The sequence below is a fragment of the Calidris pugnax genome, unplaced genomic scaffold, assembly GCF_001431845.1.
Source record: "Calidris pugnax isolate Ruff unplaced genomic scaffold, ASM143184v1 scaffold187, whole genome shotgun sequence".
In the NCBI taxonomy this organism is placed as follows: Eukaryota; Metazoa; Chordata; class Aves; order Charadriiformes; family Scolopacidae; genus Calidris; species Calidris pugnax.
In genome coordinates this window covers 1,962,072-1,986,086 of record NW_015090969.1, presented here as the reverse complement: position 1 = coordinate 1,986,086, position 24,015 = coordinate 1,962,072, and the positions used below count along the sequence as shown (strand labels likewise).

At 41.6% G+C, this 24,015-nt stretch overlaps 1 protein-coding gene across 1 annotated transcript; it reads left to right on the top strand.

Annotated features, from left to right (window-relative positions):
* The first annotated feature begins 3,547 nt into the window (after nucleotides 1-3,547).
* CTDSPL2 (CTD small phosphatase like 2) lies at nucleotides 3,548-23,087 on the top strand. The gene is made up of 12 exons (XM_014952768.1): nucleotides 3,548-3,783; nucleotides 7,746-7,884; nucleotides 8,292-8,441; nucleotides 8,898-9,113; nucleotides 10,157-10,235; nucleotides 10,573-10,684; nucleotides 11,575-11,661; nucleotides 15,204-15,266; nucleotides 15,362-15,441; nucleotides 18,135-18,261; nucleotides 19,818-19,913; nucleotides 20,443-23,087. The coding sequence occupies exons 1-12, from the start codon at nucleotides 3,592-3,594 to the stop codon at nucleotides 20,506-20,508; spliced, it is 1,407 nt and encodes a 468-aa protein (XP_014808254.1). The 5' UTR covers nucleotides 3,548-3,591; the 3' UTR covers nucleotides 20,509-23,087.
* The last annotated feature ends 928 nt before the right edge of the window (nucleotides 23,088-24,015 follow it).

Genomic DNA, 24,015 nt, shown 5'->3' with positions numbered 1-24,015 from the left:
CATTTTAATGACTGTGGCTTACATCTTTGAATATACTAAATACCGCTGTATTTTAGTGTTCATTTACTTAATTCCTAATTCCCCATGGTAAATGATTATCTATTGTCAATCAAAATCTTGAATTAGCTCGGTGTGACTCTATTCTTACCTTTCAGAGTTTTTTTTTAACTAGGCAAATGAGAATTCAGAATCTCACTTGTGTATACGTTTGTGTATGTGTGTATAACATATACTCACAGGTATATGTTAGGGAGTCCTGACTGAGTTGATTCTTTTTGTAAACTGATTAAACTGGCATAAAAATGCTCGTTGGCTCAGTTTGCCAGCCTGGTCTCTGGGAGGAGACAGACTCTGAAATGAGTGTGGGTAAAGAAATGAGGAGGCAGAGGAGGAAGCAGCGGTTCCCTTGTGCCATTGAACCATATCTTAAAGTACCTTTGAGAAGTTTGCTCTGGTGGTTGCATATTCTTGTACCTTCTCTCCTATATCTTTCTGATTTTATTCCCTTTTTCCCACCTCTCAACTCCTCAGCATCACTATGGTTCCTGTACCACCAGCCATGGTGGGAAGTAGGCCCCCTCCTTGCTCTGTATCTGTGCGGGGCTTCCCGGCAGGAGGGATTGCAAACAAAAATCCACTCAACCTGGGGAACAGAGAAAATAGTGGTGAGCCAGCCTGGATGGGCCAGGGCTGGTGTTGGAGGCGTGGGGGGGCCTGGTGTCCCTGCTGGAATTGGGTTGGAGCTGGGATGGTTGAGGTGTTCATGACTCTGCTGTCTGCACTCCTCTGCTCGCTCCCGAGATCGCTGGCTGTGAGCTGTATGGGTCTCCTTCCAGGGTACAGATTGAAGAGTCTCAGAGAGTTATAATTCAACCAAAATAATTCCTGAACAGGTTGATAATACTACTAATAAAATTCCCTTTCCAAAGCACGGGAGGGACTAGAGCTCCTTGGAGAGTTTTAAGAATATTTTTAACATGGTGAAACAGTGGTGTTTTTCTCTAACTTCATTCCAACAAATTGCTAACTATTTAACTTGAAACACTGATGTATTTAAAATATTTGGTTTAAAAGTTTTTATGGCCATTTTCTGTCTTGGGCTGTATTTCCTGCTAGGGTTGTGAATTAGTTCATCTCCCACATGCGAGAATGCTGAGAAACCTTCAATGTAATTGTTCTTTTTTCAGCCGCTTGGGATAATATGATTTTGGTAAATCAGACTAACCTAAAGTACGTGATTTAATCCACACAATGTTGATTAAAAAGTAATGCTTTCCTCAATATTTCTGAAGTGAAAATATATTATATGTTTTAAGGTGTCTTTGGACCATCCTGTCCATTGATGTTTGATAATTTCTTCAATTTTATAATTAGATCCTCCTGATTTGTACAGCAGTACAATAGGAGCTTGTGTCTATTGGGGTGGCTCCTTCCCACCATAAATCATACCCAGAAAATTAATCTGGCAGCAGTTTGTAAGGAAGAGAAGTTGAGATGCAAGTTCTGATAACAGGCATATTTATTTTACATCTTTGTATAAGAATGTTATTTTTATCTTTTTATTTTTCTAGCGGCAAGGAGTAGGAACAGAAAATTGGATTAAAATCTTTAGGGATTCTTTTTTCATTATTTCTCTGCATGGCTTTTTTCCACATACAGTAGATTCCTTTAAAAGAAATGCAAATTCTTTTGCCAATATTCATAGTGAAAGGATACTCACATGGACTCCAGTTTTAGTGCTTCTGTTACTAGAGGGCGCAAGTTTCTAAGGAACCAGGTTTTATAAATTTAGCCTGTGGTTTCTCTTGTTTTTCCTTACACCTCAAATATCAGATATTTGCTGTAATCACTTCAGTCATTTAAGAATCTTGACTTGTCCTTTTCCTGTCTGTACCCAGTCGTTGTATTCACTGCTGATGGAAAACACTGCACATGTACATCTGAGAAACGAAATCCTGTGTTTGCTGGCAACTAAAACAAATATTGTGTGTAACTAAAATATTTCACTCTTGATGATACCAATTGTGTACTTTTTTTGCTAAGTCTTCTAAAAATAGTGTCAGTAGTTATGTCATTCTTCGTGGGCTTGAACACCTTTCATTTGAGATTGAGATTTATCTAATTGTGAGCAACTTCAACTGGGTACAGGTTTCGGACTGTTTTTTAAAAATGTGATCACCTTAGTTCTGTGTTTGCGAATCATGTCTGTTGTCTTTTCCTAAATGAGAGAGCTGTTGTGACTTTACTTGTACTTTAATGTTATAGATTATTTATTCTCTCTATTCAGCAATAAGATACCTGCACTGTGGAAAGGCAGGTTCTGATTCCTATCGTGATAAGCATAGGCTCTTCTTTAAAAAAAAAAAAAAAAGCTTTTTGTCATGACTTCAGGTAGGAAATGTATATTACTCTGTTGCTGGTATTTCTGTGCATTACAACTCAGAGGGATTTCTTGCTACTTTTTTTCTCTACTCCTGATCCAATACATGCATAATTTTAAGCACATGAGTTGTCCCAATCAAATCAACCCAAGCAGGAGGTTCACTCTGCTGTGATCAGTCATGCCCTTGCCCGAGTCGTCCTGCGGCCTGATCTCTTTCCCAGATACACTTGTGATGAGGATTCCTCAGTAGGTTCCGCAGGATGGTTGGTAGGTTCCGCAGGATGGTTGGTAGGTTCCGCAGGATGGTTGGTAGGTTCCCCAGGATGGTTGGTATTTTTTTTAAAAAAAAAAAAAAAAGCTTTTTGTCATGACTTCAGGTAGGAAATGTATATTACTCTGTTGCTGGTATTTCTGTGCATTACAACTCAGAGGGATTTCTTGCTACTTTTTTTCTCTACTCCTGATCCAATACATGCATAATTTTAAGCACATGAGTTGTCCCAATCAAATCAACCCAAGCAGGAGGTTCACTCTGCTGTGATCAGTCATGCCCTTGCCCGAGTCGTCCTGCGGCCTGATCTCTTTCCCAGATACACTTGTGATGAGGATTCCTCAGTACGTTCCCCAGGTTGGTTGGTAGGTTCCGCAGGATGGTTGGTAGGTTCCCCAGGATGGTTGGTAGGTTCCCCAGGTTCCTCGCTTGGCTGCTGTGTCCTCACCCATCCCAAATGCACAGGCTCATTTACCAGGTCTTCTTCTGTGAACACTTGACACACATTTAGATTTATGCCTCATCTCGAATTTAATGTAGAGACTTGAAGTGCAGTATTGTGAGGAGCAGAGAGCTGAAAAGGACTGCCTGGGTGGTTGAGGCCAGTCACTTGGTGCTGGAGACACCACATGGCCCTTTGCGTCTTAAAAGCGGGTAGATTTTTTTGTTCTACTACTCCGATTGGAGGTTATGCAGAAACCTCATTGATCTAATGGTTAGATGTGTCCATAGCTGGATTATATTCATTTGTTCTTCTGCCAATGTTATGCTTTAAATTAAATAGCTCTTCTCGTTGATTTAAATGAAGCCATATATATGGCTGTAAAAGCTCCGTGTGCCAGAACACTGTCAGTGTTAGAGCATTTTTTGGATTCATGATTTCTTCACTGACTAAGTATTCTTGGTTCTCCCTTTCCCAGCTTTACATGTGTTACACATGAAGATGAGGCTGAGAACGCGGAAAGCTTCTCAGCAGGCGAATCAAATTCACACCCAACGCGCTCTGAGGGCGAAGAGGAAACACTCGGAGGTGGAGGAGAGCTTACCTGGTGGCGGAGGAAAACCTCAGAAAAATGAAACCGGCTTGTTGTCTTCGATCAAAAAGTTTATTAAAGGAAGCACACCCAAGGTACGCCATCAGTGGGTTGTTTTTTAATTAGGTCATATTCAGTTAAATTTGATTTAAAACCATTTTCTCTTAAGAATAAGCAAATGTGTCGTGGTGGAAGCAAAACCTTCTTGCAAAGAACTAGAAGAAAAAGTACCCGTGACGGTTGTGTCAGGTAACAGATATTTTTTTAAAAAAACCCCGAATCAAACCAAAAAGCAGGCCTTCCAACCCCACAGGAATCAATTGTAGGCATAGTTGAGACAATCCGATAAATCACAAGATTTATTACCTAAGTATTCCTTTGTGAAAATAGTGACTCATAAATTCAGTAGATTTTTAATTTCCGGTTTAAGGATTCTTTGAATTTGGGAATTACCAGCACTGGCAACTAAGAAAAGCAAGGCTGTAAACATAAATTTGTGAATATTTTTAGCATTTTTATTCAAAATTGTTTAGGAGTCCATCAATCGATAAAGCTCTAACCCCATAAATTCTACTGTGATGACACTCCTGGGACCACTGGGGGGGTTCTTGCAGTCAGCGCTGCCCCCGCTTCGTGGGGCCAGTTCAGTCACTGCTGGGGCTAAACCAGTAACCTCATCTGTCTTCATCCAGACAGAAATCAGAACTTTACTCATCTTCACAAGTTAAAACCTGTTCCATGTTCAGGGTGAATTTTACATTATATATATTACTTTCATAGGCTGACTATAACCTTGCAATTGCTTAAGAAATCTGTTTGGTTTTTTTTCTGTAAAAAATCCTGCTTCATTCATTCCTAGCAGTCCAGATATTGACATTATATAGCTGTAAACTTTAAAGAGGAATAGCCAAGAAGTCATAACGAAATTAAAACATATCCCAGATTAATTACTTGCTAAATAAAACTATGATATAGATTCAGAAGTATTTTCTTGTTTTTTGAGTAAGTGTTCAAACGATAACTTTGCAATAAGCTGAAGTTGAGATAATTTTAATTGAAGTAACAGTGTATTCTTACATTGTCAAAAATATACTGAAATTTGATATTTCATAGCATGTGTTAATTGCCTATCATAGAAACACTGAGCTACCAGCAAAGAAATCGTTCAGTAAAAATACACAGTGAAATCTGCTTATGTTTTATTTTTCATTAAACCGGGACAATTGATGTATTTTACATTCAGCATCGATATTGTAGCACGCTGTGTTGTAGCAGAGCAATGCAACCGTTTGGCTGCAAAACCCCTGCAAGAACACGCTGAAATCTGAGCAAAACATCTCACATTGGAATTTTAAGATAAGGGAAATATGTCTGGTTTTCCTCTCCTTTGTCCCTCTAAGGTTTTATTAACTTTCTCTCTTCTCCTCCTCTCCCAAATCTTTGAATTACACTTCATTCTTTTTTTTTTTCTCGACATGTTTTTTAATAGAAAATATCCACATTTTTCTCCCGTTTCCTTTCATGTCCTCTCCTGGGCAAGTAGTGGGGCTTGGAGAGGTTCCAGTGGCATTAGCATGGCACGATACCGATACTGCCGGGCGCTCTTCCAGAGCCTTAATGACTTAACAAAGTGGTCTGTGGTTGCCATGGAAACGTTAGAACTCTTTGAGATGGTGTATGGGTACCACTTGCATAGGAGTTCCTTTGTGAGGATGCTAAAATCCAAATGGCCACCGAGGGTGTAGGATTTCTGGCAGTAGGTGTCTTCATCCACTTTCTTCATCCACTTTCACTGAAAGGGTTCTCAGCCATTGGAATGGGCTGCCCAGGGAGGTGGTTGAGGCACCATCCCTGGAGGGGTTCAAAAGACGGGTTGATGTAGTGCTGGGAGGTCTGGTTTAGTGATGATGTTCCTTGTTTGTTGTGTGGGTGTCTATTTTTGTCAGTCAGGTTGACGGTTGGACAAGATGATCTTTAAGGTCCCTTCCAACCTAGAAGATTCTGTGATTCTGTGATTCTGTATGTCCCAACAGTTTCCATCGTAGCTCTAGGTCACTCACCTGCTATTGGAAAGATGTTGTGGTAGAAATGTTCCTTAAACAAACAAAACCTCAGCAATCACGATAGCTCTTTAGTCAGAGAAAGCAGAGACTGGAATGTGGCTCTTCAACCATGGGTGGTGGTAGGTCAGATCTTGAGATCATCTGCTACCTCAGGGTCAGCGATGGTATGGGGTGCACAACAGGATTGGTCACCTACAGAGTGACAAATCTGATACACCTGTGTGTACAGGAAGGACCATTACAATTGTTAAATGTTAATATCAGTAATATTGCCATTGTAAGTTCCTCTAAACTTGGTCAATTGTAGGGTTCTAGCACTGTCGTAAATTGCACTGTCGTAAATTGCACTGCCATGCTCCTTGTGACACAGGTATTGGTAATAATAGGTTATATTGAATTGAATAGATCATAGAACTCAAACAGTTCATTATATAAATACATATAAAAGGTAGATTTAACTCTATATCTGTGCAATAAAATTTGAGTGGATAAACCAAATAGCACAATAACTTCATATAACCTTTTGCCTTCGAATTGTGTTCACTAGTGCAGTTTGCACAGGGCAGTGTGAGCTTTCCCACCACACCAGGATGGCTCCTCCTCTGGAGGACAATAGGGCTCTCCAGATGCAGAATTCTTTATGCCTCTGCTGGTACCTTCAGCCAGATTCCCTGTTTCCATTGTCATTTTCGTAACGTTTCTGCCCTTGTTTTCCTTAAAGCAGAATGAGAGCACAGCTCATTTTGTGAAGGCCAATAGCTAGCTATTAGAAGTTAATTAATTTCTCCCTTTTTTTCCTCGGTGTTGAACATTTGAACAAATGACCTAGAAGATGAGACACATTACTGTTCTTTTACCAGCTCAGGGAGCCATCCGCCCACTCTTGTGATACAGATTTATGGTATATACATTACTGTTAATTCTGAGTGGCAGTAATTAGGCTGTTCTAACCGAGGTTGGTGGGGAAGGCTCTTGCCAGTAGGGAGCTCTGGGGATTGGTGGTGGTCACTTGTCTTCTGATAAGGATGTCAGTGCATTTCCATGGTTGTTTGTATTTCTTTTACCAACTGTACTGGGAGCATTGGCTTTAATTTTTCTGAAAGTATTTTTGGAGCACACAAATTGTTTTTCCTCTTTTCTTTTTAAAGTGTGAAACTGCTGCTCCAGAAAGGTAAAACTGTGACTCTAAAATTGAAATTTTAATTAGCTTTTATATGGTCTGTGGCCTTGTTATTTATTTTGATATTTAGTTCCATTTATTTTGCATTGTCTCACACCTTACATTTCCATGTACTCTATATGGTGATGCTTTAGATACCAGATTGCTATTTTATTGAATTATAGTAGGTGCTTTGGGGAAAAAGGGGAAGAAACCTGTCTTAAACTTGTGTGCCTACACATATACTCGTGCACAGAAAAATATACAAAACTGTTTGGTTCTGTATCACTGATGTAAGTGCCACAGGGAGAGCAGGCATTTCCCTGGAGGTGAGAAGAACCTTTGGGTCAGTCCTCGCCTACAGCGTTTCAGCAGCTCCTTTTGCCGTGGGCTGTCTGACGTGGACGGGGCAGCAGCAGGTTCCACACTGGGAATTTCACGTGGGACGCTGTTGTGCACTTTCCTTCCCGTACGTTTAACAGGCAGAGAAATCAAGTTTCAGATAGTTTATTTGCCTTGTCTCTACTTTTCACCAACTCCATAGCAGTTAAATACTTACAAATTGGCTATGCGGTGAAATAGGACTTAAAGACAGTTGTTCTACTGTAGAAGTACAGTTTTCTTTCCCGGTACTTCGCTTTTTTCAACCTTGAGTTGTGTCAGTTTAAAGGAGTTTAAAATTCCAGCTGGACAGATACAAATTCTGCATCTGGGAGTGGAACAATAGATGGATCTTTGTGAAACTTTCCCAAACAGCTACCCTTTTCTGGTGGTATTCAGTGGGGAAAGAGGCACTATTCAGTATGTTTCTTTTTCTCCCCTTTTCTGTTTTAAGGAAGAAAGAGAAAATCCTGCAAAAAGAAGTAGAATTGAACGGGATATCGATAACAACTTGATTACATCCACACCTCAGACAGGAGAAAAGCCTAATAAACAGATCTCTCGAGTACGGCGGAAAAGTCAAATGAATGGAGGTTTGTAAATATTCTAATCTTAGGTTGTTGCATACTATAGCATACTTTTATAAACAGGGAGTGCTTCCTAATTTGAGGTGTTATACTTAAGATGGTGTTTAAAATTGGCATTTTGGTTTTATGTTGATACTAAATTGCTAGCTCTTTCTTCTTTTTTTTTTTTTTTAATTAGATACTTAGTCCAATTTTTTTGTCAACCCAGCTGAACCATGAGCAAGAGGGATCTTTCCTAGCTTTTTTTTTTTTTTTTTTTTTTTTAATTAGATACTTAGTCCAATTTTTTTGTCAACCCAGCTGAACCATGAGCAAGAGGGATCTTTCCTTCAGTGAGAATGATAACAATAAAAGAGAGGATGTGACTGGAGAACAGAAGCATAGTACTATACCTCATGACTTTTCTTTTACAGAAGCTGCAAGTTATGAAATGACAAACCAACATGTAAAGCAAAATGGAAAATTGGAAGATAATCCTACCACGGGCAGTCCCCCACGAACAACATTACTGGGAACCATATTTTCTCCTGTTTTCAATTTTTTTTCACCAGCAAATAAAAATGGTGAGTATTATTTATAAAGCTGGTAGTGTTAAAAGCCAAGAATCATAGATATTTTTTTTTAAGAAAATGCTGTTTCGAGTGGCAGTGTGCTTTTAATTCTAATTTACTGACCAAGAGTTCCTACTAGCAGGTAAAAGGCCTCCTTAATTCTTAGAAGGTTGATCAATAGTAAAAGAAGCAATAAGTTTATAGGCATTAAAACGTTTCTTTCACAGATATAAGTATCTAGCGGTGTACCTTTTATTAAAAAAAACAACAAAACAAACCTGGTATTAAGTTCCTTGTCCCAAGCATAAAGGCATTTGTTATTGTCTTCATTTTGGTTCTTATTTTTGTAACATGATCGACTGCAGCCACCTTCAGTTGTTCTGAAACTTTGTGTGTGCTCAGTATTGATGAGGAGCATCCTGAGGGGTTACAGGTGATGACCAGGAGTGTGCTGACATCTCCATTCAGGAACATCAGGATCAGATTCTCCGGGACAAGCTGTTGAAGCTGAAGAAATAGTCAAGCAGCTGGACATGGAGCAGGTCGATGAGATCACGACAAGCACCGCCACATCCACCAACGGGGCAGCTTACACCAGCCAGGCCGGGCAGGTCCGGGCCCCCGTCAACAACGGCTTGGAGGAAGCGGAGGAAGCGACCGACCGGGACCTGCCGCCCCTCACAGGTATGAGATGGGCATTTGCCTCGGACTGGGTACTGAAGCTGCTTGTGATTTGTGCTCTGAGCAAAATCCCAGAACCTGCGTTTTGTGCCAATTAATATTCCGCATTTGCTTAGGGCATGCAAACACTATTAATAGTGCTTTTTATGTTTAATAGACATAATAGTCTTTTACGCACTAAAGACACAGTTTTGGCAAGTCTCATCTATTCCTGGTACAACTCAGTTGACCTCGTACCATTTCTTCAATGAAAACAAAGATTCCAGAAGAAAGTCATTTTTATTAATACTGAACCTTTCCCAGCCCTACTTCCCCCCATTAAAAATGCACACCTCAGGCTTGCTCATCACCAAAGAGAAATCTGCAACATTTTGGTATCTTATATTAGAACAACATGGTGAGGTGAATGAGAAACACAGAGATCCTACATTAATCTTCCACATTTTCTTCGAAAGACTCAACAAAATTTGTATCTGTAAAATTTGGCTTCTCCTCTCTGTGGATGCCAGCATCAAATTCTCAAGTTATCCAGATCCTCCCCAGGCCCTCAAAGCATCGGGGGTTCAGTAGCACTGGGGGGTCTGAGGATTCCCGTTGAGGAGGTGAATTTAGCCTCTAAGTAGAGGAGCTGCTGGTCCGTGTGAGGTGGGAGAGCTGGGGGGGCTACTTCAGTGGCTCAGGTGGCTTCCCAAGCCTCCCCAGGCCCTCAAAGCATCGGGGGTTCGGTAGCGCTGGGGGGTCTGAGGACTCTCACTGAGGAGGTGAATTTAACCTCTAAGTAGAGGAGCTGCTGGTCCATGTGAGGTGGGAGAGCTGTGCTGGCTACTTCAGTGGCTCTGGTGGCTTCCCGAGGAGCTGGGTGGGCTACTTCAGATGAACCCAGGGGCTGAGAGTGTGGGGGCTGAAGGGAGGTGCTTTTTTCGCTGTTGTTCAAGGTACTCGTGTATAAAGTGCCAAGTTTCACTTTTAAAAACTGCACTAATAAGACTAGCTCTTGTGGTTTTTTTGTTTTATTTTTTGTTTCGGTCATTTTCATTGAATTTTAGCACCAGTATCTCCAGACAGTGGCTACTCATCAGCTCACGCAGAAGCCACCTATGAAGAAGACTGGGAAGTCTTTGATCCGTAAGTGCAAATATTTGTACTAAAAATATTAAATTGATCATTTTGGATATTGGATAACAGCTTTAAGTGCAAATATTTGTACTAAAAATATTAAATTGATCATTGTGGGTATTGGATAACAGCTTTTTTTTTTGAGTTGGAACAATTTTATATTATGGTAATGAATTCCAAAAGCTCCTAACTTAAAAAATAAGTATATATCGATGTGGGTTTTTTTCCAATTTAAAATACTTATTTCTTGCGCCGCCTTAAATATTTGAAATATTACGTAGGGCTTCAACGTTCCCAGTTAAATAATGCATGTATGTTTCTACAGCTCAATCTGTATTCTTTTCAGATATTATTTCATCAAACACGTCCCACCACTAACAGAAGAACAACTTAACAGGAAGCCAGCTCTGCCACTGAAAACAAGAAGCACACCAGAATTCTCATTAGTTCTAGACTTGGTAAATATCTCTATAAACACACACCAAGAGCAGGGGGGATGCAGTGTTTCGTGTATTTTGTTTGTTGCTGAAGTCAGTAATGCTTGCTTTAAACAAAAAGGCCTTGTTGAATGTTACACAATTTTCATAGTATTTTTAGTTAAAGACAGTCTGCATTTCAGAAGGAAAATTAATAGTGGCAAGAATAGAACGCTGGCTGTATTTTTTGAAAACTTAACATCCTGTTAAAAAAAAAAAGCATTACAATTTCTATCATCCCAAACAAAGAATTATCTGTCCCCATAAAGCTTTCCTGTATCCAGTGTGGAAAAATGAGATGTAATAAATAGGAAAATTGAGCTTTGTATGTCTTGTGTCAGGACTGATCAAGAATGAATCTTTTAATCCTTAGAACATTCTTATTCTTACAGGGCACAAGTCTACTTTCTTAAATATTCATAGAAAATATATTTGTCTTTATAAGAATTTCTTTTAGTCTCTGTTTTGAAAGTTGTTTCAGACCCCGTTAATGATGTCAGGACCATGATTCTGTCATGGGCAGTGTCAGTTGGTGTGGCTTCCTGTGGTGGTGGGATTGCAGAGAGTACTCAGATGGAGAGATGCGGTTTGAACCGAATGGCAGGATTGCCTAAAAAAATTAAAGTATCTTCCTGTAATTATACCCTTAGCACACAATTCTATGGGAAATTTTTCAAACACTGCAAGAATAACGAAATGTGTAGTTCATTCTAAGAAATCTTCAATCTTGACAGCACTTACACAAAAATAAATTTTTCAGACTAAATAAACCTGCCTTAAAATGAGCATAAAAATCCAGAAAACTACTTCTATTTTCAACATTTTTTTCACAATCTTTTCTTTCTCTTATATCTTTTTTTCTTTTTTACTAGGATGAAACACTAGTGCACTGTAGTCTAAACGAATTAGAAGATGCTGCACTCACTTTTCCAGTTCTTTTTCAAGATGTCATTTACCAGGTAATTGGTGTGCCTAGGAAAATACATACCTCTTTGTTATGTTTAACGTTGGAGTTCTTGCTGCGGGTATTTGTTATCATCGTGTTTACAGAGAGATAAGTAAGTGTCTGGCCTTTGACAACGGTCTGGGTTATAAACTGCAGGTGTGGGGTTTGTAGGGTGGCTCGTGCTGTATCAGAAATCTCGTGGAGCACCGTTTATTGCCGCCGGGACGTGGTGACGTGGGTCACTGGTTCCAGTTGTAAACAGCAGAGCGTGGCTGGTGTGTGCAGCCTGTCTCCTCCTCAGCAGGCGGGGACAGGAGCCCTGACAGCTCAGGCAGTGTCCTCTCCCAGGAACAGCTTCTCCAGGCTGGGAGCTTCCTTCCCTGGGCAGGGCAAACCCATCCATAAACTCCATCCATAAACTCCATCCTTTCTTTCTATAGAGAAGGCATCTGCAGAGCCTGACATCAATTAGCTCTGTCCTGCTCGTTAGTCTTGCTACAGGCTTTGCTGGTGCCAGTTCTCCCTCTTCTCTCCCAGAGACTCTGCTGGGTACTTCGCTGAGTTTTGCTTGTCTTGTGGAGACTGGTAGGTGTTTGTGCTTTAGGAGGTGGTGTCAGTTGTGTATTTTACGATGCCGTCCCGTAGAGGAGGAAGCACGGGAAGGAGATCTCTCTTCCAGCAACTGCCAAAGATGCTGCACTGACCCAGGCTGTTGTTCTCAGGTCCTTTTGTGTGATGTACCTGGGAGTAGCAAATACTGGATCTGTTAAGTGCTATCTTACAGCTCACTTGAAAACAAAAACAAATGTTCAGCTCTTCAACTGTAGACTTTAGACTTTCTACTCTTTGGATTACTTTACATAATAAGATAAATTTCTTCATAAGATAAGCTACTTATCTTTTTTATTTTTTTCTTGGTAAAGATATTTTGCTTCTGTTTCTGGCTTCAAGTCCCAGAGATGAGGTCACCTCTCCCTGCTCCGCTCCCAGGACACCTTCCCTGTGTTAGCCAGCCCTGGTCACGAGGCAGATGTTTTCACTCACTTCTTCAGATCAAATGCATCTGTGTGGATTTATCACAGAATAATTCCCTTTGATCTTTGTGATCCTTGAAAGGTGTTCTGGAACTCCATAGGTCAGGGGTAGGGTATTGAATAGAGTGTTACATGAATTCCATCTTACTGTCGCCAGCAGGGACTCAGGTGCTTTACCCCGTTACTGGGGTGGATGGAGGCAAACAATGCTTGGGAGTTCTGGCTCTCCCTTCTACTCTGCTCCTCTCTGTCTCACAGAAACAACAGAAGAGCCATCCAGCTTTGGGTCTGAAAGCCAGGAAGCTTTGGTGGATCTTGGGCAGCATCCACAAAGAAATCTCGTCTTAGGTTGGGAAGGCTTAATTTTAATTGAGTAGAACTTCTAGAACTGCACTTCTGCCCCTTGAAGAGCAGTGCCCGGCTGCCTGCTGGGAGATGATCTTCCTCTTTGGTCACTTATGGTCCAGTGGAAAATGAGTTGGGCTTGTTCACCTTGGGAAGTCCTGGGGCCAGGCCTGGGGTGAGACCCAGCTCTGGGCACCCTCTGTGTCTGTCTCAGGGAGGGCTGGGGGCACCTGGGGCAGGATGGTGGTCCTGGGTGGGGGACAGGGGTGCAGCCGGGTGGATGGGGGTCCTGGGTGGGGGACAGGGGTGCAGCCGGGCCGGACGGGGGTCCTGGGTGGGGGACAGGGGTGCAGCCAGGCCGGACGGGGGGCTGGCCATGCTGTAAAGTGCTGATCTTGGCTGTGCAGTGGGGAGTGTGGACCAGCCTCACATGGGCAAGTGAACTCACCTGGCTCTGGTTTTCCCTTGTCAAATGATGGTAAAATTCCCAGGTGTGGAGAATGTTACAGGTGCACTGAGATTCGTTACTGTAATTACGGAGAGTTTGAGGACAAGCGGAACACATGTCTCTTGTTGGGGGTATAATTAAAGTCCTGTGTATTTTGAGCAAGGAAGACATTGAATGACAATTTTGATTTTGCAAATTTAGAATTTGTTGCCATTGAAATAGCAGGGTGTGATGAGCACTTGGTTGTGTCCACATATAAATCAGTTCAATAATACAAACTCTTTGTGAAGATTTACTGTGATTTGAAGGTAAATTTAAGCCTGTTCCTAACTGGCTGTTAAAAAATTGACAAAGCTGAAATTACTGTGGTTGCAATGGGAAGTTCAGGCCACTCCCTTCTTTTTCTGGAGATTTCAGTAAGTCCTTCCTCAAACCTGGAATTCTCTATGTGGGCAATTCCTGAACCACAAGGGAAGGTAAGTGGTGTGTAGGGCTGGCAGTTCCCCCCCTTGGCATCAGTGTCACCGCTGTTGGTGACGGTGAAGCACAGATCGGTGCAAGACCCCTCACCCTGGGCCACCAAACAGAGGTTTCACATAGAAATGTGCCCGTTGTGCCTCGGGAATAGAGCAGGGCTTGGGGGGTTCTGGTGCTGGCCATTGCCCCAGTTATAACGTATATAGATACCTCCACGTGAGCCCGAGTCTGGTATTCTGGGGTAAATCAGAGAGAGATGCAGATCTCTTCTAAATTGGTATCTCTTCTCCTGACTCTGATGTTTTACAGGGAATAATTTACGTCTTTGTGCACTTCTGTGCTGGTGGAATTTGAATTTATGGAAATTTGGAAACAGCTGAAACCTCTTTTTTGTTTTTGGGGGTTTTTTGTTTTTTTTTTCCAAATCACTTCTAACACCCCCATATTCAACGTGTAATTCTTAGTGGAAGAGGGAAGGTTATTAAGATGATGCAGTTCATGTGCTGGCACACGTCTCGTTACTGAGCTGATGCTGCCCAGCTGGTGAAAGCTGAGTCAAAATGTTTAGTCAAAGCAACCAGTTTCATTTTTTTCTATAGCGATTGGCCAACTTTTGTATTTTAATTGAAATTATTTCTAATTCCATCAAATTTTCCAGGAACGTTGTTAAGCCCAATTTTATCATTACGTCTTTGTGCACTTCTGTGCTGGTGGAATTTGAATTTATGGAAATTTGGAAACAGCTGAAACCTCTTTTTTGTTTTTGGGGGTTTTTTGTTTTTTTTTTCCAAATCACTTCTAACACCCCCATATTCAACGTGTAATTCTTAGTGGAAGAGGGAAGGTTATTAAGATGATGCAGTTCATGTGCTGGCACACGTCTCGTTACTGAGCTGATGCTGCCCAGCTGGTGAAAGCTGAGTCAAAATGTTTAGTCAAAGCAACCAGTTTCATTTTTTTCTATAGCGATTGGCCAACTTTTGTATTTTAATTGAAATTATTTCTAATTCCATCAAATTTTCCAGGAACGTTGTTAAGCCCAATTTTATCATTTTAGCCTTACACTTACAGCTGCTTAGGCTGCAAGCTAATTTAATGGTGTTTTAATTGTGTTGTTATTCCGGAGGAAGTTAATATTTGCTGCTTCCTCTGTTCATAATGCTCATTTTGCCCTAATCTTTACAAACTGATACTTAGAAGCACAGCTGAAGTATTCTGAATCTTTTTAACAAAAGTCCCTCTTTGCTTCAGGTGTATGTCCGGTTAAGGCCATTCTTCCGAGAATTCCTGGAACGTATGTCTCAGATTTATGAGGTAAACTCAATTAGACACTACCTTTGAATTTCATTGTTAAATTATATTCACGCACTTATATCTAAAATAATTGCTTTTTCCCCTTTAATCCATAGATCATTCTTTTTACCGCTTCTAAGAAGGTGTATGCAGACAAGTTATTGAACATACTAGACCCTAAAAAGCAACTGGTCAGGTAAAAGCAGAGCACTGTGACTGTACCTGTCGTAACAAACTGACTGCTCTTCCCTAACGAACGCGCTGCAGGGCTGATTGGGGCACGTTCGTTACTGCAGTGTGTCACCCAACTGATTCTTTGTGGGTTTGTCTGGTCTTGGAGTGAGAGACAAATGAAATGAATGATTTGATTTTTGTCTTGGCGATAAGGTAAACCCGGAGAGCTTTGCATTGCCCTCCGTGGCCAAACCTGCCCCCCTCGCTCACGGGAGTGGCCTCCTGGGGCTCAAAACCGTGTTTGAGCTGCTTTGGGGTACACCTTACAAACAAAGAAAATGAATGGAGATTGCTTTTAAACTATTCAAACTTTATTTATAAACCACAAAGTGTATAGTTATCTTTACAATGAGCATGTTTTTATTTCTTACTCAATCACAAAATAATTTGTGGGTTTTACAGTAGATCTGGTTTGGTTTTTCCTTTCTCTTCTGAACCCTGAGCTGCGTTTGGAGGCGATGGGCATTGCTCACCAGCAGTTCCTTAAGGCATAAGGGAATCCTGCCGTGTGAGGCTCTCTGTGTGATGCTCATGGGGAAGGTGGGCTGTGACAGGGAATGCTGAAACACAGGAGGGGTGTTCCCAGGGATTGCCCTGGAAGGTGGGCTGTTACACGGAATGCTGAAATATAAGAGGGGTGTTCCCAGGGATTCCCCTCCGCAGGGTGTCCCAGGGAAGGGAAGTCAATGACTGGGCTTGAGTAGAGTTGGAGCTGTGTAAGCTCTGTGCCTGGGCCGTCACTGGCAAAGCACTGCTCTGTGACATTTTATTGTCACATTCTTCACTGAAAACTTGATTCTCTTTACACACGTAATAAAATTCCCATTTGGCCTGAGCCAGTGGTTGCATCTGTTGCTTTCACTGGGAGGTTCAGGCACATCGTAACTCATTCCCCTTAAGAGTGTGAAAATAAACTGCTCACTAGTTTCCATCCAGGAAGAGTCGTCTTACGGCTTGTTTTTGTGGAGCGCACAACAGAAGCCTCACTTGGTTTTGGTAAATGTGCCGCTGCATTTTGAGCAGGCAAAGAAAACCAGAGTTTCAAATCCTTTGAGTCACCGAAATCCCGCAGTCAGGGGGGAGCAGGAGCCAGGGAGGGGTTTGCACTTGCAGCAGATGGGTCTGAGCGTGCAGCCCTGGCCTTACACACCCCTCTCCAGGATCCTCACACGTGTGACTCGGGACTGCAGTTTTAACTGTGTTAGGAACAGGAAAAAGCTAATAAAGTAGAGAGCCAAACAGTATTCGAAGAACTTGCAGAAGGATTGGTGTGAGGCACGAAGTGGCTGTGATTGGTGTGGCACTGCCAGGCTGCCACCGAGCACGGCTGGCTCTGACATCAGCCCGAAAGGGAGACGTGTCAGGACTCCACACGTGTGACTCAGGATCTATATATAAATTCATTTGCTGCTGAGGCATCAGCTTATTTTCCTCCATAGCAACATCAGGAACTCAACCCCTTGATGAAATGAAGCACACTGTGTGCAGCTTCTAAAAACTTCCTTTAAAAAGATAAGCAGCCTTAAAGAAACTGCATTGTAAAACCACTGTAAAATGCAAAATCTGTCTAGATTACAATTTATTTTTAAATTATAATTACATTGATATTCCATGAAATTCCAGTTTTATTCCTGATATATTTTTTTAATCTGAGTCCTTTTAGTCTCTCCATCCATTTTCTATGTATTTCTTGTGTCATAAATTAAAAGGGAGTAGACTAATTGGAAAGGAAGAAGTTGATGGAATGTTTTGGCCTGGAGGCTTTTTTCAAGCTCCAATAACTGAAATAGGTTAATTGCAGACAGGGGTAACGTGAAAAAGCCAACATTTCTCCTGCTCCTTTCTGTTCCAGCAGGCAGCGGGTGCTGGACCAGCTGGACCAAAACTGAGTGATAAGAAACCCCAAGCAGCCTTAAAGAAACTGCATTGTAAAACGCAAAATCTGTCTCATTTACAATTTATTTTTAAATTATAATTACATTGATATTCCATGAAATTCCAGTTTTATTCCTGATATATTTTTTTAATCTGAGTCCTTTTAGTCTCTCCATCCATTTTCTATGTATTTCTTGTGTCATAAATTAAAAGGGAGTAGACTAATTGGAAAGGAAGAAGTTGATGGAATGTTTTGGCCTGGAGGCTTTTTTCAAGCTCCAATAACTGAAATAGGTTAATTGCAGACAGGGGTAACGTGAAAAAGCCAACATTTCTCCTGCTCCTTTCTGTTCCAGCAGGCAGCGGGTGCTGGACCAGCTGGACCAAAACTGAGTGATAAGAAACCCCAATAAACCAGCTCCTGTGCAGGACTCCCCACCCATCCTGGGGCCCTGCAAAATCATTGGGGATTCAGGGTCCCTTTGTTGACCCATCTGCAAAAAGGGTTAGAAAGAGCCCGTGGACACACAGTTGTAACATCCAAGTTGAGCTTTTCTGTTTAAATACAACCAACCTCCCGCAGAACTAGATTCACTTGTACTTTTACCAGTAAAAAGCTCACAAGAGAATGGAAAAAGGGGATCAGTACTTTAAGAGCAGCAAAGTAGATCAGAAGAGAAAAGAACTGGGTAACATTTGGCGAAGTTAACTCTTCTTTTCCTCTGTGCAATGCCAACGATGTCATTTGCCTCATTAATTAGTATTTTACTTTAATCACAGGCATCGACTTTTCCGTGAGCATTGTGTTTGTGTACAAGGAAATTACATAAAGGATTTGAACATTCTCGGTAGAGATCTTTCAAAAACGATCATCATTGACAATTCACCGCAAGCCTTTGCTTATCAGGTAAGGGCTCTCGGGATGGCAAAATCCCTCCTGAAGGGAGACAGCCAAACACTACTCTTTGATTGCACTTAGCAAGTGTTGTGCTGAAATTTGTATTTAAATTTAGAAACCAAACTCCAACAAATCACAGCATGGTTAGAGTTGGAAGGGACCTTAAAGATCATCGAGTTCCCACCCCCTGCCCTGGGCAGGGACATCTCCCACCAGACCAGGTTGCTCAGTCACTCAGGGTCGTTTTCTCTCTCTGTGAAGAGCTGGTCAAGTGCAAACTAAGTGACTCCTCCCATGAGCAGGCCCTTACCCAGGCACTTTCCCTCCTCACACAGCTTTCCTGAGGAACCCCCGTTTGCTAACTCTGCTGTGGGTTTAGTTAGTTAAAGCCAGTGAGATGTTTTAAGGATGAATCGCTGGTTGAAATGACACCCGACTGTGCTTTAAGGATGAATCGCTGGTTGAAATGACACACAGTGAAAGTGGCTTATGCTTAAACCTGGTAAAGTTCACCCTGTGATTTAGCTTTCCCCAGAAGCACGGTGTGTAACCGTCCCAGTCAGTCCCATGGAATACCGTGTCCAGTTCTGGGCTCCCCAGTTCCAGGAGGACAGGGAACTGCTGGAGAGGGCACAGCAGAGGCTACAAAGATGCTGAGGGGCCTGGAGCATCTCCCTTAGGAGGAGAGGCTGAGGGACTTGGGGCTTTTTAGTCTGGAGAAGACTGAGGGGGGATCTGATCAACGCCTATAAATACTTCAAGGGTGGGTGTCAGGAGGATGGGGCCAGGCTTTTCTCAGTGGTGCCCAGGGACAGGAGAAGAGGAAATGGGCACAAACTTGAACACAAGAAGTTCCATCTCAACATGATGAGGAACTTCTTTGCTGTGAGGGTGGCAGAGCCCTGGCAGAGGCTGCCCAGGGAGGTGGTGGAGTCTCCTTCTCTGGAGACATTCAAACCCCACCTGGACACGTTCCTGTGGGACCTGCTCTGGGTGGCCCTGCTCTGGCAGGGGGTTGGACTGGGTGGTCTCCAGAGGTCCCTTCCAGCCCCGTGTGATTCTGTGATCACACAGACCGAGGTGGCAGGGGGTTGGACTGGGTGATCTCCAGAGGTCCCTTCCAGCCCATTGTGATTCTGTGATCACACAGACAGAGGTCCCCAGTGAGATCTGGGACGTCTCACCTGCAGGAGAGAAGCAAAAAAAAAAACCCCAGACATGCCTGACTAGGCCCAACTTGCCCACACTGGGACAGCCAGTACACGGGGAGCATCCCTGTGGGTTTAACATGAAATTGGCTCAAAATACCATCTCTTTCCAGCTCAGCAGGGCTCTCAGGGCTGGTTCTGTTCCAGCTTTGATGTGGAGATTTTAGTAGCGATGTGTGCAAAGGAAGGGGATATTTTGGAAATGAATTTCAATGCAAACTTTAGAGGGGAAATACATATTAATAAACTTTAGCTTGGAAACATTTTTCCCAAAAATGCTATTTCATAAGTCATATTTTTAGATACATGAAGTATAAATCTCATGTTGATGATATTTATATTTTTTTTTAACTGTAGCTTTCAAATGGAATCCCTATAGAAAGCTGGTTCATGGATAAAAATGACAACGAACTTCTAAAATTGATTCCATTTCTGGAGAAACTTGTAGAGCTGGTAAGTGTTTCCTTCATCGGCTCTTCCCCACCCCCTGCCCAAAAACATTAGTTACCTCTTTTAAGTATTTTCCCATATTTTAAGATGTTTTGAGTCACAGAGATTGAGACTGCTAAGAGCTGTGTGTATCTGGGTTTGAAAAGGATACTCCGGGCAGTAATTAAGGTTTGCATAAGGAGTGATTTACATAGTAAAAGACAGAACCTCGTTATTTCTAACTGTGCTTTTAATCAAGAAATGGAGAATTGTAACATCAATGACAAGGAAATTGGGAATCTGTAGGCAATTAGGTTAAATAATGTCTATTGTTGGCTGGGATGCGTGTGCCTTTATTCTTAAAATGCAAATAAAGTGCTCCTAAATAGTTGTGAACAGCAATGTAGTTATTTCTGGAAGTCTCTTAATTACAGATAGTCACAGCTCATATTTGGTTATAGTAAAATAGGGGTGTTAGAAGCTTGACCCTGTTGCAATCTGGTTTATGGCTGTGTGTGTTCTCCTAAAACCCGCACCTTTTTCCCCCCCGCAGAACGAAGACGTGCGGCCTCACATCAGAGACAGATTTCGCTTGCATGACTTGCTACCCCCGGATTAAAGCCTTTTGTCTGATTCCTGAAGGGGGAGAAAATGCAGGACCCTTTTGGACTAAAACAAAACATTGCCATTACTGTTGAAATTTTGCATTTTTGTACCCCGTCTTGCTTTTCTTATCTTTGGTGCCCAACAATAATCAAGGGTTACAGGAAGAGACTTTGGATGTTGGAGGTTGAACACACCCAGTACAATCCAGTACCGCGCGGGAGGTAGGCTAGAACAGAAAAGTCTTTAGAACTAGTGCAACTCCAAGGAAAATTTTTTAATGTACAGGACATCTGCAGTTTATAAAGAATTCTGTTTCTGCCACCAGCAGTTTGACCTGTAGAAACACAGGATTTTATGATATAACAGAGATTGAAAATGGACTCTGATTTTCTCTCTGTTCGGTGCTCTAAGTGGGTTTGTAGCCACTTTTCTGTTACTTTTAAGATTCTCATTTCAACAGGAATGGCCAGTAAAAGTTGTTTTATTTTTTCCTGTTAAGGTTTATAACCTTTTTACATTTTTGACCTGTATTAGATTAGAATTTCATTATGCATTCCTTTTAGTTGAGGCGCTTCATAGTTTTTTCTGGAAATAGCCAAATTTTCTTAGTTTTTTTATTAAACAGTTGGATGGCCGTTTTCCTGCTTCGTCTGCCTGCATACTGTATATTTGTTTCCAGATATTCTCTAGTTTTTAGTCCATGTAAGTTTCATTTAGAAAGAAAAAAAAAAAAAACAAAAAAACCAACCCTGCATTTATATTTTCTTTCTGTAATATTCTACTGTAGTTGAAATCTTTTCAAAAACAAAATCAAGAGACTGGCTAGATAAGAAGAATATATGAATTACTAATATTCAGAATATTTTAAACCATTGTGATGGCACGTGCCCTGGATGGCCGATCCCCTGCGGTGGCACAGACGGACGGACAAGGGATACCTCGGGCGCCGCCGTGCAGGTCTCCAGAGCAGAGCCAGGCTGGGCACCGGTAGGTTGGGTGCGATGCGATTCCTGCTGCCTTCTCTCTCCTGCGAGACCCCCGGTCCCGCAGCGGCTCCGTGTTGGGGGGTGTGGGGCAGGGGCTGCCGGGGCCGCCCGGTGCCGCTGCCGGTGTCCCCGCGGCGTGCCAGCTCCCGCCGCCTGCTATCATACTGGTTTGCTATGGAAATAGTCTCTCAGCCTTGGGTCTCTAATGCAGCTACTACAGAGGTCGATATTTTTATAACGGGGTGTAATCTCCTTTTCGGGAGGCTTTTTATGGAAGGGATAATTTGTAAAAGTGAGGACGCTTTGCCTCTCGACTGCATTAACGCGCCCCAGGCTCAGACTGTTTTTGTGTAAAAGATGTCACAGAACGGCACTTTTTCTAAAGAGAAGTTTGATATTTTGTATGCTTGTTAAGAAAGTACAGTATTGGAAATTAAAGGTGGACAACTGATAATTGAGAAGTATGTCAATTAATTTTTTATGTATATTACCTGTTTACTTGTACAATTTTATTGTACAAATTACATGCAGCTTCATTTTCAAATGAGTCCTTAAAATAAGGAAAATCTTTTTAGGAAAACATTTAATTTTTGTATTTTTGATTTTAAAAGGCATGAGTTATGTCAACTTTTTCCAGTGTATTAATGAAGATTTTAACTTTTCATCAGGTTGAGTGTTTTCTTACTATATTATCTGTTGTGTATGTAGTTAGCACATTGTGTCACTGAACTGTTTAAAGAACTTAGCATGTAGAGCAAGCCTGTTTTGTGGAAAATCCTTATTCATTAAAAAAAAAAAATCATCATGGCAGATTTTCTGCAAAAAAGTGAAAACATTTGCAATTCAGAATACTGATTTTTTTTGTATTTAAAGAAAGGTATTTTGCTTGCAGGAAAGAAATACTACAGATTCATTTTAATGAGAATCTTTTAAATGTATTTATCTTTAGGGCATCTGGGCATCTTTACGCTGTTTGTCTTATGTCTTTATTGAAATAAAATGTACATAACATTACCTTTATATATGCTTTTGCGCAGACGTGTGAACCCTGTAACCAGCCCCGAGCCTTCCTGGTTTTATGTCGATAAGATGGTTCTGGAAATATTTATAGATTTTGAAAATGGTCAGCTTGTATTTGAATTGCTACATGGTTTGCCAACTATTTTTCAGTTGTTCCTTAAAATGTAAATCTAAAGCGGAGATTTTTAATTAGTTTAACAGTGAATCCTTGGTTAATGTGGAATTCTTCCAAATTCCTCCAAGTAACTGACGTAACAGAACTGCTTTAAAATTCACTACTCTACCAGAATGAAACGACTTTTGTTAAGTAGCTCATCGCTTTTCTCCGACTGTAAAAAGAGCCAATCATCTGTTCAAATAATGTCCTTAACCACGTGGGTCCGATCTTTGGCTAAAACCATTCGAAAAGTGCTTTCTTTAGTTAAGGAAACCAAAGCATACATTGCACTTTACAGCTGTATCTGTGTTGTGATGATCAGATCAGTGAGGGAAATCAAAATGTAAATGGAGGGATTTAGCTCTACATAGATGCACAGCGACAGTAACAGAGACTGCTTAGTAAACATATTAAATATTAATATTTTAATGTGCTGCAAGTCTGGTATTTATCATTCTGAACTTTCTCTGCAGAATGAGTCTACCTTCTTCAAAATCTAAGTTCCTAAAAATGTCAGACACTTCTAGCATAAACAGTCCTTGTGTGAGGCGAAGTTACAATCCGTCAGGTTTTATTTCCCTCTGATCAGTCTGGAGGGTGAGACTCCGCTGTCCCTCTGACCCGAGTTGGATCAAACTGTACCCCCAGAACTGACACCGAGAGCGGGGAGTCTCAGCCACGTGCATCTCTCCAGCTCCCTCTGATCAGTCTGGAGGGTGAGACTCCTCTGTCCCTCTGACCCGAGTTGGATCAATCTGTACCCCCAGAACTGACACCGAGAGCAGGGGAGTCTCAGACACGTGCATCGCTCCAGTCCTGAATGTAGAACTGTGCAGCTTCAGCACTTAATCTTGAAGCTGCATCATTTATTCCAATTTTATGTATTTTTAGAAAACGAAGTCCTATTTCCAAAGTTGTTAATGATTTCGTTTGTGCTCTTTTGCTTGATCATGGTAATTGTGTGTTAATTTTACACGTCCATGTGTATTCTGTTCTAGGTTGGAGCACTCTTGGTTCTGACAGCAAAACGTCTTCCATACTTATTTTGGCAATACATGTTCAGTCTTTTCTTTTTTTTTTTTTTCCCTTAAGTTGCTGTATAGCCAGATCAGCCTTCACCTTGGTGGTGTTGCCTTCCTCTCCACCTTCTGATTCATTTCACTTTCCATCTATGTGGGAAAGCATTTTTTCATTACTTTTGAAACGTATCAGAAAGCCTGACTGTTTCAAGACCTAATTACAAAGTCTCCCCCAGCCGAGAGCGGGATCAGCCCAAGGCCTGCGAAGGAGCCAGATCTTCTTTAGACAAACCCTTCCAAGCGTTCCCAAAGCTGAGGAGGTACGTGAGCTGAGGGGG